Source organism: Penicillium manginii (genome assembly GCF_028828005.1).
Source record: "Penicillium manginii strain IBT 31320 chromosome Unknown utg000009l:1.0-3297300.0:1.0-3298630.0, whole genome shotgun sequence".
In the NCBI taxonomy this organism is placed as follows: domain Eukaryota; kingdom Fungi; phylum Ascomycota; class Eurotiomycetes; order Eurotiales; family Aspergillaceae; genus Penicillium; species Penicillium manginii.
The window spans coordinates 3,233,492-3,250,588 of record NW_026643110.1 but is presented as its reverse complement, the minus strand read 5'-3'; the positions used below and the strand labels follow the sequence as shown (position 1 = coordinate 3,250,588).

At 50.2% G+C, this 17,097-nt stretch overlaps 5 protein-coding genes across 5 annotated transcripts; 4 read left to right on the top strand and 1 right to left on the bottom strand.

Moving 5' to 3' along the window:
• Positions 1 to 931: 931 nt before the first annotated feature.
• N7533_012910 (uncharacterized protein) lies at positions 932 to 3,085 on the top strand (the record flags this gene model as incomplete). The annotated part of the gene is made up of 1 exon (XM_057109560.1): positions 932 to 3,085. One exon carries the CDS (start codon positions 932 to 934, stop codon positions 3,083 to 3,085), a length of 2,154 nt encoding a protein of 717 aa, XP_056954661.1.
• A 624-nt stretch (positions 3,086 to 3,709) lies between these two features.
• On the bottom strand, positions 3,710 to 4,336 carry N7533_012909 (uncharacterized protein; the record flags this gene model as incomplete). Its single annotated transcript, XM_057109559.1, has 1 exon — positions 3,710 to 4,336. One exon carries the CDS (start codon positions 4,334 to 4,336, stop codon positions 3,710 to 3,712), a length of 627 nt encoding a protein of 208 aa, XP_056954660.1.
• Positions 4,337 to 4,901: 565 nt separating this feature from the next.
• On the top strand, positions 4,902 to 6,164 carry N7533_012908 (tetratricopeptide repeat protein; the record flags this gene model as incomplete). The annotated part of the gene is made up of 1 exon (XM_057109558.1): positions 4,902 to 6,164. The coding sequence occupies one exon, from the start codon at positions 4,902 to 4,904 to the stop codon at positions 6,162 to 6,164; it is 1,263 nt and encodes a 420-aa protein (XP_056954659.1).
• Positions 6,165 to 6,285: 121 nt separating this feature from the next.
• Positions 6,286 to 8,343, top strand: N7533_012907 (CHAT domain-containing protein; the record flags this gene model as incomplete). The annotated part of the gene is made up of 1 exon (XM_057109557.1): positions 6,286 to 8,343. One exon carries the CDS (start codon positions 6,286 to 6,288, stop codon positions 8,341 to 8,343), a length of 2,058 nt encoding a protein of 685 aa, XP_056954658.1.
• A 6,548-nt stretch (positions 8,344 to 14,891) lies between these two features.
• N7533_012906 (alpha/beta hydrolase) lies at positions 14,892 to 16,619 on the top strand (the record flags this gene model as incomplete). The annotated part of the gene is made up of 1 exon (XM_057109556.1): positions 14,892 to 16,619. One exon carries the CDS (start codon positions 14,892 to 14,894, stop codon positions 16,617 to 16,619), a length of 1,728 nt encoding a protein of 575 aa, XP_056954657.1.
• Positions 16,620 to 17,097: the final 478 nt, after the last annotated feature.

Sequence of the window (17,097 nt, the reverse complement as noted above, 5' to 3'; positions counted from 1 at the left end):
GTACAGTGGCGCGTACAGCGACGCGTGCAGTACTGCGGGGCCAGCTCCAGGCTTCCACACCAAATCTACGGTCAGACACCTTTTCCATTTTTGCCTAGAACCGAACCAGCCAGCCATGGATCATATAATGAAAACACCAACTGAACATCTCGCCTGGCCTTGAATTTCGAGTGACCCTGACACGGCCACCAGACCTAACACCAGTCAATAGCCTGCTGCTAAACCGTCATATTCCCCAAGAGTCTATCGGGCTCGGCCCCCTTTTCCTCGACCCCCCAGTACCTTGGCCAGGACTTCTGCCAGCCTTCCTTCCAAACGCATCCAGGAGACCAATCGTTAGACGCCACAAATCCCGATCATACCCCCATCCATCCCTGATGTGCTCAGCTGAGCCTGCACAGCCTGCACTCGGTCGCGCCCTCGGTTCCTCTACGATCCACGACTTTGCGCTTCAGCTGGGGTTCTTTCCTGTGTATATTCTGTCTTCTAATTCGATCTTCCAGGGGTATCTCTATCTATGTGTTGTACGACTTATCGTACGCTCTTGAGTTCTAGTTGGATTTCCTTCTAAGAGAAATGGGGTCCGCCAAGCCTCGGGACGGCAATCTCGTTCCGCAATGCAACTGCTCACACACCATTAATCTGGCGTATCGAGATGCAAAAAGACACGAGAGCTCTTACGAACATGGACGCAGGCCTGAGTACCCTATGAATAGCGTGGAGGGACTCGGATGAACACTTAACCGAGGAGTCCTATAGATGGCTAGATCTCGATGGATTTACTGTGGTTAGACATCGTCGATGTCATTCGTTCCTTTCCGTACTAGTCCACACAGTATTCTATTCGCCTATTAGTTCCCCGCTTATTTCCTTCTGAAATTCACTTGGAGGCAGCTTACCTCAACAATCGATTTCACCGCCATCTCTAGCCATGAGCCAGGTTGACAGGGTGCCTGATAAATGGGCGGTGCTGATAGGGGTTGACTATTACGAGCATCCCGAACAGCCCATAACCACACCACGACACGACGGTCGAGGCAATAAAATTGAGTACAAAATCCTTCATGGTTGTGTCAACGACGTCCTTGCAGTTGAGCAATACCTTGTCGACACAATCAAGGTCGACCCGCAGCACATAACGAAGTTGCTCGCCCCCTGCCCAGGACGAAAATATTTGTCACAGCTTCCTGTGGACAGCTACCGAGATGCTTCCTATGATAATATGGTTGACGCTTTGAAAGTACCCAGGGGTGCTAAGAGGGGTGACTTCATCTATATCCATTTTTCCGGCCACGGGGCCCGCGCTACGACCATTTTCCCAGAATTGAAGGACGGCGGGGCTGACGCTGTGGATGAAGCTCTTGTGCCAAGTGACATCACCCGTGGCGGAAACTACCTACGAGACCTCGAGATAGGTGTTCTTCTACAAGCTATGGTAGACGCCGGTCTAGTTGTGACGGTAATCCTTGACTGTTGCCACTCTGGCGGGGCTATTCGGGGTGACGACGATCCAGAGATTGGCGAAACTCGAGGCATTCCGAATATATACAAATCAGACCCGGAACGAGATCTACCCAGGACTATAGACAGTATCATGAAATTCGGACGCCAGCCATCGTGGATGCACACTCCACAGGGCTTCGTGGTTCTTGCTGCGTGCCAAGAGCTCGAGACGGCCAAGGAGACGACTGATAAAGACTATACCCACGGTATCCTAACGTACTGGCTTCTGAGTATTCTTCGTAACAGCCCCGTGGAAATCTCCTCGCAGGCGATCTACGAGCGGATCTGTGCCAAGGTGCAAGACAGCAGTCGAAACCAGACTCCGTACCTCGTAGGAGACAGAGACAGATTCTTCTTCAGCAAGAAGCTCCGGTCGCGTGTCTACGCTTTAGCAGTCAGAAAAGCGCATGTTGAGCCGTACAGAGTACCTATTGACCGCTTAGTGTATCTATCTGGTGGAAAGCTTCATGGAGTGGAAGAAGAGTCTGAGTACGCCATCCTGCCCTGGGGCTTCGACCTTGGCAAGAGGTTTGATGACACCGACATCCTTGGCCGAGTCCAAGTAAAAAAAGTGATGCCGGCGACATCCCTCGCGCTTTTCATCTTGCCGTGTGGGGTGCGTTGGGATGATATTGAGGATGGGTGCGCTGCTGTTCTGCAGAAGTTGCCCATCGCGAAAAAGTCCACAGTCCATTTTGTCACACCTGACGAAAATTTGAGGGTTAATTTCAAAAAAGAATGGGATCAACTTCATGGCGACCGAACTTGGCTTAAAGTCAATGAAGACAATAGCAGCCCATTCTTCACCATCTCCGTCGACGATAGCGGCAATTTCAAAATCCGCGACTGGTCGGGCAATCTCACTGCGGTCATCGAAAACGCTCTGAAATCACTGCCGGCCGCGAACGCTGACAGTATGAGGGCAGTCATACGTCGCCTGGAACACCTTACGAGGTTCAGAATTACAAAAGAACTGGCCAATCCAGACATAGGGCCCGGCACACCATCCGGTTTAATCAGAGTCGAGGTAGATACTGTATCTGAGGGCCAGAGCGTGTCGGGACGGTGGTTCCCCCCTGCGGAGATCGGAGAGTGGGTGCCAGGAGTTTATGAGGTGCCCGAGAAGACCATGTTCCGCATCGCAATTAAGAATCAGTCCAGCCGACCCTTGGGCTGTGTAGTCCTGGACTGCGGTGCAGAGATCGGCATCGAGCACGTTTTTCCACGAGGCGAACCTTATCGCATCCTCCATCCGGGCGACCACGAGGACGCGTTGTTCTGGATGGAGATCGCATCAGAAATGCGAGTATCAGCGCAGGGCGGTATTCCCGTTGTTGATACATTAAAGGTCTTCGTGTCCGATCCTCCAACGAATATTGACTCGCTCAGGCTCCAGGGGCTAAAGGAGATGGAAGACGGCAGACGGGGCGGTGACGGTGAGATGTGGGCTCAGAACTTGGAGGATCTCTTGAGCTTCCTCAACACGAGCCGGCTCGCAAAATCTCTTCCGGCTCGCGGTGCCCTGAAAGCCGACTGGGAGACGTTCAACGTTAAAATTCGAATCAAGCCATCCTCCAATTAGAGATTCCAGTTGTTCCAAATGATAAGATGCATTGCGGCCGTCACCAGCCTTGTCACTTTATTACCATTTGCGAACATTCTACCTAGCTGGAAGTCACTTTCCTGTCCAGTCATTCTTCTCTTGTTTGCCCCACTACATTTATTATTTAACTCAAAAGACAGAAGACCTTGCTGATTCTACATAGTGCAAAATTGGCAATATAATCCGCCTATAAATATTGGCATATATGTTAGGGGTTTCGTAAAGGATTACAACTTCTAAATAGTATGCGTTGTTCATTGCACAAGACGAATTATTTCTCACGTCTGCTAGAGAGGATGAGAATTCATTCATTCTCTTCCAATATCTGCATCCACCCGATAAAGAATTTGCTCGCCGTCCAACTCAGAACTTTCATACGTACCCATCAAGTCTGGCAGTGCAAGGGGATCGGAAACTTCTGCATCTACCCCATCATTGGCATTTCCTTCAGGCTGCCCCGCCCTGACGGCAAGGTATGATATCCATCGGTTACCCTTTTCCAGGTAGGCTTTATCGACTTTCTGCGTTGTAAACCACGAGAAATGAATTTTGCGGTACTGGACCGCGAACACCTGTTCCCCGATAGCCGTGTATCCGACCCCCTCATTGGACGACTTTACCAGCGATATGCTGCTCGAGATATCGAGGCCCGAGACTAGGGGGGATGGGGGCCGGCACGCCAGCCGCACTAGTGATCACTGCTGCGGGTAGGGATGCGGTCATGCCGAGGTTGGTTTCGCGGTGGCGCTCCAAATCCACGCGGCCGTCGATCATTGTCTTGAACCCACAAACGAGGTATACAGTGCTGGAGGAACGCCGTGATTCCTTGTCTAACCAGGCACGCACCCTGGTCTGCCGGCATGCGGCACTGAAGTAAGCGCTAGCATTTCGTAGGTGGTGGGTGACGCAGTGCGTGGCGGTGACGGTCGCTGAGAAGCTAGTTGGGGCCGAGGGCGCGACCGAGAGCAGGTTCAGCAGTCTCAGCTCTAGTTGTGTGCCCCGGCTTCGTTGGAGGACTTCGTGGAAATTCTCAACCCGTTGAGTGGCCACGTCAGGGATGAACGGAGGGGCGATGGGATTTCTGGCGTCTAACGATTGGTCATTGGGATCTGCTGGAAAGGACGGCTGGCAGAAGTCCTGGTCAGGGTACTTGGGGTCCAGAACAAGACGGCCGAGCTCAATGGATTCTCGGGGAATAGGATGGTTGAGCAGTAGACTAGTGAGTGACATTGTGCCTAGTGGCCGTGTCAAGGTTGCTTGCATTAAGCCAGAAGAAAATGGTAGGTCGGTGCCCTCATTATATGGCCCGTGGCTGGCTGATCTGGTTCTTGGTGTGCATAAAAGCTGTCTCTGACGTGGTCACTGCAGATTCGGCAAGAAAGCCTGGTCTTGACCACACTGTTACCCGCCTGCTCAACAAGAGTCTGCGTGATTCAGCAAGCTCGTCACTACCCTGCGCCCCGGTTAGAGGGCGCTAGGCTATATACGGCTAGCGATAGTACTCAACAAAGGCCCCGGAAATCTAAAGTTAGTGTAGGGAGGGAGATTTCGGAAAAGAAAGTCTTGTGTGTCAGGGGGTTATTTATTCTCGATATTCACTGAATATCTCGTAGTTGTACCATTTTCAATCCCCCCTAGAACGAAAATTGTTCCCTATAATTGTTCGAATACTGCAGCAGGAATAGGAGAGAATTATCGCCAAAATAGCATCTTCGGTGAACGAGAGGCTAATCGTCCGACAAAAGACACAACAAATGCTGCACCATACGTTTCCACATTGGCCAGCTTTGTCACGATGCTCGGTAGTCGATTTCAGCGGACCAGATCGATGGACGACCTCAACCATGCTGTCAAAGTTGTGGATATGGCAGTGAAATCCACGCCTGAAGACCATCCTGAGCGAGCCGGTTGGTTGAATGATCTTGGTATCTGGCTTGGTGCGCGATTCGAGCAGACCAGATCGATGGATGACCTCAACCGTGCTATCGAAGTTGCGGGTATAGCAGTAAATTCCACGCCTGAAGACCATCCTGACCGAGCCGATTGGTTGAGTAATCTTGGTACCTGGCTTAGTATGAGATTCGCGCAAATCAGATCGATGGATGACCTGAACCGTGCTATCGAAGTTGTGGGTATAGCAATGAAATCCACGCCTGAAGACCACCCAGACCGATCTCGTCGTTTGAGCAACCTTGGCACCTGGCTTAGTACGAGATTCGAGTGGACCAGATCAATGGACGACCTTAACAGTGCTGTCAAAGTCACAGATATGGCAGTGAATATGACGTCTGAAAACCACCCGGACCGAGCCCGTCAGTTGAGTAACCTTGGTATCTTGCTTAATACACGGTCCGAGCGGACTGGCTCAATAGACGATCTCAACCGTGCTGTTAAAGTTGCGGGTATGGCAGTGGATTCGACGCCCGAAGATGACCTAGACCGAGCTAGTTTATTGAACAACCTTGGTAACCGGCTTGGTAGGCGATTTGAGCGGCTTGGGTCGATGGACGACCTTGATCGTGCTGTCGAAGTTGTGGATATGGCAGTGAATTCCACGCCTGAAGACCATCCTGATCGAGCCCATCGGTTGAGCAACCTTGGCAACCGGCTTGGTAGGCGATTCGAGCGGACTGGATTGATGGACGACCTCAACCATGCTGTCGAATTCGTGGATATGGCAGTGAAATCCACGCCTGAAGACCATCCTAACCGAGCCGGTTGGTTGAACGATCTTGGAACCTGGCTTGGTACGCGATTCGAGCGTACTGGATCAATAGAAAACCTCAACCATGCTGTCGAAGTTGCGGGTATAGCAGTAAATTCCACGCCTGAAGATCATCCTGACCGAGCCCGTCGGTTGGAAAATCTTGGTACCTGGCTTGGCAGGCGATTCGAGCGAACTGGGTCGATAGACGACCTCAACCGTGCTGTTGAAGTTACCAATATGGCAGTGAATGCTACGCCTGAAGACCACCTGAGACCGAGCCGCTTCGCTGAGCAACCTTGGTATCTGGCTTGGTACGCGATTCAAGCGCATGGGTTCAGTGGACGACCTTAACCGTGCTGTCGAGGTTGCAGGTGTAGCAGTAAATTCCACGCCTGAAAACCACCCAGATTGGGCCCGTCGGCTGGACAACCTTGGTATATGGCTTGGTAGGCGATTCGGACGGACGGGATCGATGGACGACCTTAACCGTGCTATCAAAGCTATGAATATGGCGGTGAATTCCACGCCTGAAGACCACCCAGACCTAGCCCGTCGGCTGGGTAATCTTGGTATCTTGCTTGGTAGACGATTCAAGCGGACTGGATCGATGGGCGACCACAACCGTGCTGTTGAAGTTACAGATATGGCAGTGAATTCCACGCCTGAAGACCATCCTGACCGAGCCAGTTGGTTGAATAACCTTAGTATCCACCTCAGTAAGCGATTTGAGCAGACTGGATCGATGGATGACCTTAACCATGCTATCGAAGTTGTGGATATGGCAGTGAATACCACACCTGAAGACCACCCAGACCGAGCCCGTCGGCTGAACAACCTTGGTAACCGGCTTAATACGCGATCTGACCGGACCGGATCAATGGACGACCTCAACCGCGCCCTATCAGCCTACAAAGAAAGCTGGAATTGTTGTAATGCCGCTCCGTCTATTCGTATCCGCCCCGCCCAAAATGCTGCACGAATTCTGGCCTCGCAGGCGAATTGGGAAGAATCTAGCCGGTTGCTGCAAGAGGCTGTAGACCTGCTCCCTGCTGTGAGCCCACGATCCTTGAAACACACAGACAAGCAGAGCATGCTTGGGGCCTTTGCCGGCCTGGCTTCTATGGCAGCTGCTACTGCTCTCAATGCCGGCAAAAAAGCTGATCATACTTTGAAACTTCTTGAACTCGGTCGCGGCGTCATTGCTGGTCTATTACTTGAATTGCGCGGAGATATTTCTGATCTCAAGCAGCAGCACCCTGATCTAGCAGACGAATTCATGTCTCTTCGAGACACGCTAGATTCCCCAGTAGATCAAAAAGCAATTCTTAGTTCGACTGATACTATGCCATCATGGGAGTCTCAAGCATCACTACGTCGTGACGCGGACCAGAAATTAAGCGAGACCCTGAAGAATATTCGCGCAGAGTCTGGTTTCCACAACTTTCTTCTTCCGCCGACTCCAGATGAGTTGATGGCCGCAGCAGATCCAGACCCTATCGTCGTCATTAATTTAAGCTCTTATCGCTGTGATGCATTTCTCATTGAACGCGCTCGCATTAGGGTATTGGAATTACCTGACCTGAAAATGAAAGATGTCCAGGAGCGGACCCAAAGTCTGTTATCATCTTCCCTTGCTGCCTCTTCCTACACAACATCACTGTTGGAGTGGCTCTGGGATAGCGTCAGTCGTCCGGTTCTAGAAGCACTCGGTTTCAACAACCCTGTTTCTGATAACAATTGGCCTCGAGTGTGGTGGATTCCCACTGGCATACTGAGCCAACTACCACTTCATGCAGCAGGATACCATACGCGGGGATCCACTGAGACTGTCTTGGATCGAGTCATGTCCTCGTATGCTTCTTCGATCAAGTCGTTGATATTTGGGCGTCGACACCATATTCGCCAACCCGCAGGGCCCCTATCAGACCATGCTCTCCTGGTTGCTATGGGCCAAACACCCGGATTAACCACTAGTCAAGCCCTTCCATATGCTGAAAAGGAGATCGAAATGTTGGACGACCTCTGTCCCTCACTTCAGTTAAAACCAATTAGGACAGCACATCGTAAGGAGAATATTTTGAAACACCTACAGGGGTGTAGGGTATTCCATTTCGCAGGACACGGGCAGTCAGATCCAGCAGAGCCTTCGCAAAGTCGTTTACTTCTCGAGGATTGGACCACCGACCCCTTAACTGTTGACGACCTCCGTGACTATAAGCTCCATGAAAACCCGCCGTTTCTCGGATATCTCTCTGCTTGTTCTACTGGCGCCAACACGGCGAATAGGCTGGCAGATGAGGGAGTCCATCTTGTCAGCGCCTTCCAACTAGCTGGTTTCCGACACGTTGTTGGGACGCTCTGGGAAGTCTCAGACAAGCACTGTGTGGATGTGGCGAGGGTGCTCTACGAGACCCTACGGGATGAAGGGATGACGGACGTAGCGGTTTGCCGAGGACTGCACCGGGCCCTTCGAGAGTTGCGCGCCGGACATATTGACACGGGCAGGACACAAGAAAGGCCTTTCATCTGAACGTGGGGACTCCAGAAAAAAGGCTTCTGAACAGCCACTGGATCCCCTACGTCCACTTTGGTGTTTAGATAATGGCAGCGGTGTGACAGGTCAGGTCCCGATCTATGGCCAATATAGGCTTGGCCTGTGCGATGTGTTCTATCAGTTCCCCGGGAAATTTACTCGCCGCGGGTCACCCCATATTCTTACACTTCTCCAAGCTTCAGATAAACTGTATGTTAGCACCGCTCAATTGAAAAATTAATTTGGCTGTAAGTTAGCCTGGGAGTAGCGGTGCTCGAATGTGCAGGTACCAGGTGGGCATTTCATCACACAGGGCATTTCATGTCCCCGGGATGGGGGTTAGTACGTTGCAGATAGTAGATGGCCTATTTCATCCTTTCTGTCCTGTTATATCCAAATGTAAGTTAGTTGCGATGGGAGCATCTCTCCTTCTCTTCTCTTCTCTCTCTCAGCTTAATACCTTCGTTCAATACTACTGCTATCTTTCAAAACATCTGAGTCCTTACACCAGTGAAAACATGTAAACGAGGCCCCTGGCCTTTAATCAATTTGAAAACTCGTCCTTGCAAATCCTCGGGCGCACGACTGAGCCGTTAAACTAAACCCCAATTATCCAAGATCGCCATCCTGGCCCCTCAATGTCCGCTTCATTCTGTCAGCCGCAGCTGAGAACACGAACAGGGCGCAGAACCCTGTCAGCCGAGATGATGATCTTATCAGAATTGGACGAGGCAATGGGCATTGCTGAGTAAATTATCATGGTTGACAGCGACTCTGTTGATTCTGGCCAATCGCAAGAAGTAGGAAAGGCCCTGTCCACTGAATTGGTTTCATGCCCTCTTGGAGGCGCAGCAATGACTGAGCCGTAATTCTGCCTTGCCCTGTGTTAGACTCCTGCACCTCGCCGTCATGCTGACATTGGCGTTCATTGGGGCGATTCAAATGAGACGACCGTGGCCCTGTCCATTGATTTAAGTTCATTTTCGATCTCGAAAAGAGAGCCACTCTTTAGCTGAGCCGTGATTTTTCCTTGCTATGTTCTAGATTCTTGCACGTCGTTGGAGTGTTGAGCCCTACATTTATATCAGCAAATAGAGACAGACGACCATGGTCGCGCCCACTTATTTGATTCCAAAACAATGTTCAAAATTACTGGGTCGCAAGTCTCGTAGGAAGCTGAGGCTGAGCCATGAATTTTCCGAGTATCGACCAACCCCCTGGAAAAATATCGAGATAAATTCATGTTCGAGATGAATTCATGGCGAATACCAATGAGGAGCCTGTTCCAATTAGCCAGTCAGATCATACGAAGGAGACCATGCCCATTAATTCAGTTTCATTTTCGAAGCTAAGCCACGATGTGGTGACGAATCGACCGAGTCATAACTTTTACTCGCTAGGCAGCTGGCAATCAGGCAAGTGCAAAAGCAGTTTTTGATGCCGAGTGATCCACGGTGGCCAATCAACATAGGTGGATGTAGCTCTGTCCGCTGATTCGGTTTCATTCTGAGCCGTCTTCTCCGGTTAGTAGCATGAGCCATAAATTTTCGGGGTGTCTGGCGATGCCCTTCACAATCTTAGAAAGTGGGATCTGAAGTTTGACAAACCGCTGTTGAAAGGCGAGGAGTAGAAGCCCTAAGGTGATTGCACATGAGAAATATACAGGCTTTTGGTTCCAATCAGAGAAAAAGGTGAACATAATTACTGGCAATTTGTTGTACGATAGATAACTCTAACCAACGCTCCTACTACGAACGTCACACTGTAAGCATATGCCATTGGCCACGTAGCTAAGAGATAATTATATTTCTATAGTAGTTACTACCAGGTGACGAGCTTCTATTCTCATGCCGGTGACACAGGCAGTCAAGCTAATATCGAACAGACCTCGTTAAGACTCAAATTCGTTAAGACTCGAAGAGACCACCTGGAAAGACCTCGTCAAGGCCTGGCCACGGGCAACCTTTGACGCAGCTCCTCTTCTTGACACAAACACCATCAAGACACGGGCATCCTCCTGGGAGAAATACGGGCGTTCTGGAAGGGATTGGTATTTGGCGGGTGGCAAATAATGGACCTCGTAAAGGCGTTGCCACGGGCAAACCATCAATCCTGCTCAGACATCAGGGAACAAGCTTGGTTAGTGGAAAGTGGCCGACGTACACTGCCGGACGGAGCCTGCACAATGGCAGCCACTGCGACAGGGTCGGGGCCTGTTAAGAGACTGTCTGTATGGCCCGAGAGGACGGATGCGCGTGTCAGTGTACAAAGAGTCGGGAATCAACTACCTCACTCGCACTGAGGGCCTGAGATCAGCTAAGCTGGTTGAAGCGGTGTCGTCCTAGTTGATTGGCCCGTGATGTATGCTTAAGGAGTAAACTGAGAGACACCCAGGGCGAGAGGCTTTGTCCACCTCAAAAGGCCAGAAGCCTCGTTTATTGGGTGAAAAACTGGGGTAGTGGTCTATGCAAGTAGGCCTGCCGAAGCTACTTTATGTTTCTTGGCCCCGGTGGTGGACTATGTCTCCAATGTCTGGATGCACACTTTCAAGAACAAGAACATCGGGCCGATCAACCGGGTTCAACGAGTCGGAGCGCAAGCGATTGTTGGGACATTCCTCACAGTCGCGACCAGCGTAGCGGAAGCGGAGGCTCACATCGCCACAGGGCAACACCGGCTCTGGAGACGAGCTGTGAAGATGTAGACAGACATGCATAATCTACCAGCAACCAATCCCCTCCGCAGGAATACAGCTCATATCAGAAAATTCAGAAGATACCACCGGTCGCCCTTGTATCAGGTCGCAGACGCGCTGAAAAGCATCGAGATGGAAACACTGGAGACCATCAACCCATTCACATTGGCACCATGGGAGGAACGTGCGCAGGGCGATGGTCATGAAACCCCAGAGACACAGACCGAAGCAGGTGGAGTCATGCGGATCGCGGTCCGCAGTTCGGCGCGGAACGAGCTGGTTGGATTTGGAGTGGCGATCGAGAAGCAGCCACCTCGTTATCGAAAACTGAAACTGAAGACTTTCCCTGTCACACTGGGCGCCAGAGCAGAACAGAATCCGTACTCCGGAGAGCTGGCGGCGGTGGCACACTCATTGAGTACGCTCGCGGGATTTGTAAGGACTCAGATGCTTTGAAAGATAGCAGTAGTATTGAACGAAGGTATTTAGCTGAAGAGAGAGAAGAAGAGAAGGAGAGAAGGAGAGAAGCTCCCGTCGTAACTATCTACATGAGCGGCTGTCTGGGCCACGTGCTTGGTCACGTGCCAGACACCGAAGGCTTCAATTGTTACACTCATGAAGGAGCGCCACGACACGCGCCAAGCCCCCTCGAGCACGCGAGGAGGTGACGCAGGCCACACGTCCTCACACGAGGGGAATGTCACATGGGGTCGAACAGGGTGGAGCACGTGAGATACAGAAAACTGGTATCACGTGGTGCGAAGTAATCTATATAACTGTCTTACTGTTGCCAAAAATGCTAGCATCGCGCAGACCCTTGGCTAATACTCTCTTTCTGTTCAACCTCAATCTTTTGGAAGCGAGGTTCATTAGAGTGGTAGGTTCAACTATTTTCGATTAATAGTCATGAAATCAATCTGAGGAGGAAGATTTGTTGGAAAGTAACACATAAAGCAGAATTGCTAGGTAAACATCTGATACTGAAGTATCTAGCTTTCTAGGCATGCATATTAAGGCCCTCCATTTCCCATTCCAACATTATCTCAGAATTAGATAAGGTATTCGGATGGTTGACGCCTATTTTTTGCTTCTGCTTCGTTAAGTAATCTCATAGCAAATGGATGGCTTCATCATTACGACCTGAAGATTTCCAGGTGAAAGCAAGATTGCCGATACTCGTCAGTGTGGAGGGATGGTCATCGCCGAGCTTCGCCTTGCGAGCCTCCATCACCTGCACCTCGAGCCTTTCGGCTTCATCATATAGGCCCTGACATTTGCATGTCAACACTAGGTTAGCTATACTGGTTAACGTAGAGGGATGTCCGTCGCCAAGCTTCATCTTGCGAGCTTCCATCACCTGCATCTCGAGCCTCTCAGCCTCCTCCCACCGGCCCTGATTCCTGTATGTCGACGCTAAATTGGCCATACTGGTCAGGGTGGAGAGATTGTCATTGCCAAGCTTCGCCTTGCGCGCCTCCATCACCTCCACCTCGAGCCTCTCGGCTTCCTTCCAATTTCCTTCAAGGCACCATGCTGTTGCTAGCATCGCAGTGCTATCAAGGGTCTCTTCATCATCTGGACCCAGCAGTTTTATCCTCTGTTTCCTTGATTCCGACGCCATATCCCTCAAGTCCGTGAGAATACCGCTACGCAACGCGTACCATGCACCGTTATAAAGCAGCGTAGCCCAATTTCGTAGAGTATCATCTGATTCTGGCCGCTGCAACATCGCCGCTTTCACATGAGGAAATAGCGGTCGGCATACATCCCAGTTTTCGTATTAGCCAGCGGGGAACTTGTGGTAGAGGATACTGATAAATTTTTCCTTCCATTGTTCCGTTTGACCATAAGTTTTCAGCCATGAACGTGTACTCAGTTGCACTAGTCGATGCATAGTGAGAGAAATGCCATTTGTGCTAAGACAGATAAACGAAAAACTCCGGAGAGTTGCAATATCATGTTCAAAATCATCGATCAAATCAGATCCGGAAATCTTCCCATCATCACTAGAGTCATTCAAATTCTCCAACCTTAAGAAATGGCTGCTCTCGGGCTGTACCCGAAGAAGTTCTTCTGGAATCCTTTGCCGATCGAAAAAGCTCATGAGAGAAAGTAAACTTGCCGCTGACGGTTTTGTTCGGCGAATGTAATCAAATGATATTTGCCATATCGCTAATATTGAGTTCTTCGCCCCCCAGTCCCGGTATAGGTGACCAGCCTCGGTTTTAAGAAGCTTGATTGCTTCACGGTCACTCTTTTGGAAGTATCTCAGATACTGGGATACCGAACAACTAGGTGCTCGATTCTTAATATAGCTTGCTGCCTGTAAGATCGCCAGTGGCATAAAATCGAGCTCCTCCACCAATTCTCGACCCTCTTGGATATCCTCTGAATGCCCAAGCTTTCTTTGCAGAAGCTCTAGCGCCTCGGACTTTTCCATCGGTGTAACTTCAATAAGGTCCTTGTAATCGACCAATTTCAATATAATTTCTCGAGTCAGACTCGTGATAATGATAGATCCATTCAAGCTTCTAGGGAGGTATTCCGATAGTGGCTTTGTGGAGGTGTTCAATAGACTGTTCTTCGCGTCTCCCTGTCCTGTCTCCGGAGACCTGCGAAGGAACTCATCATCATCGAGATTATCAAGAATAAGAATCCATCTTCTTCTCTTTTCATCCCGGAGCCAGTTTTCGACTAGTATGAATATATTGGCTTGCGGATCTTGACGCCCCGTGATTTTAACCTGGTCTGCTATATCCCGGAAACTTTCTTCGAATCGGGCTTTATTGCTCGCATGGACCCAGAAAACCCATATCGCGGGAGATTTGGATCGAACCCGGTACGAGTATTCGATGGCAAGTTGCGATTTCCTTTCAGTCATGAGTAATAAGCCAGGTACCTACTGGACGGCTACACTTACCCGACGCCACCGAGGCCGACTAACGCTATCCGCGATCCTGGCACTGAGCATTTTTCCTGGATCTTGTTGAGCAGCGTGCTACGGCTGACAAAATCTAGATCACGCGGGAATGGCACAGTCGATAGAGGACTAGGCGGGGTTATCGGTCGCTCTGGGAGGGGGAGCGATTATTAGTAAGTCGACCTAGTCGAGGATCTCTGGTTCCTGACTTACCCGGCGGGAGATGGAATTCCGCATTGATCGAGCCACGGTTGTCTCCGAACTGAAACCCGTAGTTATTACCGCGAAAAGATGTCGATGCCATAGTTGAATGGATTTGCGTCGTATGAAGTGCATTCCAAACGCCCTGGTCTTCTCCCCAGCCCAAGGAGGGGCGTTTTGTGACCTCCACGATTAGGTGACCCTGCGGCGCCAAGACAGAGGATCAAACTAAGATTGGCACCATTTGTTTTCATGATGTACTTCTGGTAGATCACTAAAATTACCGTAATCATGGCCTGTGGACAAACAATAAATTCGAAAACTGATTACCCTCTCTGGGCACTCACGCTTTGTTTCTCGAACCGTACCCGAGACCACACTAATCTGTCTTAAGGTAAATATATCGTTCCTAACAATAGACCTTTTTTATTTCCAGAATGACTACCCTCGTCAAAGCGACATATTATAATTGAAATTTTTCTCAATCTGAGTAGGCAAAAGGTGGTCCTAGCGAGTCCAATATCAGCGCCCACCTAGTGCAGCGGGGAAGTCGCTCCCTGCTCATGTGACTTTGTCTCGCTCGCTCGCTCGCTATTTAACACTAGTAGTAGCGCAAACCATCATACCATTCTTTCTCTTCCAGCTTGACTCAACAAATTCTGACCTTTTGAAGGGAAGACGTCTCTGCAACCGGGCCATTCGATTATACACCCCACCGGCAAATACGTCATGGATGAGAAGCATATACTGGGAGACTTGGCATGGACTCAGCAAAGAACAGTTTCGCGTTCCAAGTTCTGGGTCATTATTCCATCTTTCTTATCATGCTTTTACATTATTTTGCATGGCTGGCTGGGCATATTGCCATCGACGACTGAATCAGCGTCCCTCAAATACAATGAAGAGCTCATCAGCTGGCAGTCCTGTGGGAGCTTTAAGGGCAATCCCCTTGAATGCAGCAGTATTAATGTTCCTATGGACCAATTCGATCTGGGGTTCCCGGGAGATAGGACCTTTACCATCCCACTTGTTCGCATGCGAGGCAACAGCGCGACCCAAAATCTCCTTTTAAACCCTGGTGGTCCTGGAGCTAGCGGCTTTGAGTTTCTCTACCGCCGAGGAGAGCAGCTGAAGGCCGTGGTCGGCGAAGGTTTCCACCTACTCTCATTCGACCCTCGCGGGGTCAATAGCTCGACACCAATAGCCTCTTGCTATCCGGACGATAGGACCCGACAGAAATTGTCCCGCGTTCGATCTCTACATGTAATAGGCGATAGCCCCGAAGTCTATGCGTGGGCGCAGAATTTTGCCAAGGCATGTCCTGACACGATGGGCGAGTATGCCAAGTATCTCAACACTCCCCAGACCGCCGCCGACATGAACAGCATTCTTGATGCTCTGGGCCAGCAAGACATGATATACTGGGGATTCAGTTATGGCAGTCTGCTAGGTCAGACATATGCAGGGCTATTTCCCGAACGTTCAAAGCGCGTTATCATTGATGGGGTCATAGATCAATTCGAGTGGTACGAAGGTCTTTTTGAAGCACAGTCACTAATCGACACGGACACGGTGCTCGATGGCTTCTTTGACGAGTGCATCAACGGCGGAGCAGAAAACTGCTCCCTGGCCTTGTTGGCAGCATCCAAAGAGGAATTGCGTGACACCGTGCTCTCGTACATAGATACGCTTCGAGATCAGCCCGTCAGTGTATACATCAACAACTCCGTTTACGGCTTGCTTGACTATGAGAAGGTCTGGTACCAGGGGTTTCTCGAGGCCCTGCACAAACCTTCAATGTGGGCTGCACTTGCGGATAATATGTACAGACTGATCCAAGGGAATGCGACAGATGCATTCCTAGCATATGGAGTTGAGGAGATTCGGGATTGGAACCGTGAAGCATACGAGTTTATCACCCTGAACGACGGTATTAGTGGCCCGATGCATTGGCCTCGAGACAGACAGACGTTCTTAGATAAAATCGTGCCCTTATTCAACCATAGTCTGTTCAGCCCTATGCAAAACAAAAATTATTACGTGCGGCAACACTGGGCTGTACCAAAGACACATTCCTATGTGCCACGCAAAAGTGTGAAGACCACACATCCGCTGCTCATACTTTCGACAACTTACGACCCCGTGTGCCCCCTCATAGCTGCGTGGTCTGCGAATGAGGCATTCGAGGGTTCGCAGATCGTCGAGGTCAAAGGGTATGGCCATTGCTCTGTTGCAGTACCGTCGGTGTGCATTGCGAAACATGTGCGAGCGTTTTTGTACGAAGGCAAATTGCCCGACACATATACGCACTGCGAGGTGGATTCTCCCTACTTCCACCGGTCAGACAAGAGCGGGCAGTTGTCGGCTCACAAATACTTTGAGGACGCGGAGGAGGCCAAAATCCACCAAGCGCAGGTGCTGCTAGCGAGAGACTGGGATTTTGTATCGGCCAAGTAGCATAATCTTAGACTTAAAGCACACACAAGCATCTATCTTAACAAAGCGGACTAATGATTCAACGGGCGGTACCAGCTATGGATAGATGATACTAGCGGAAGGAAGGTGGAATAGGGTAGCAGCTATTCGAGGATGCAAACGAGAGCTTTTTGGCCCAGTAGGGATACTGTAGTCATTTTACAACAGTAGCACAGCCTTCACAGAGAGAGTGAGCGTAGATCAAGCCAGACTACTAGATTTCCCCACCCCGTTCAAGGTCCCACTAAAGATTTTCATGGGAGAATACGGTAAATTGTAATGACTCATCAGAGGACGGAAATCCAACCCGCTCTGACGACTAAACAGGGGTCGTTAGTTAAGTGGTTAAAGAAGTATTAGCGGACGTACGGATCGAGAAACAAAGCATGGGTTAGCGTCTGGACGAAGCCAGTAATTACGGTAATTATGATGATCTACCAGAAATACATTGAGAAAGGAT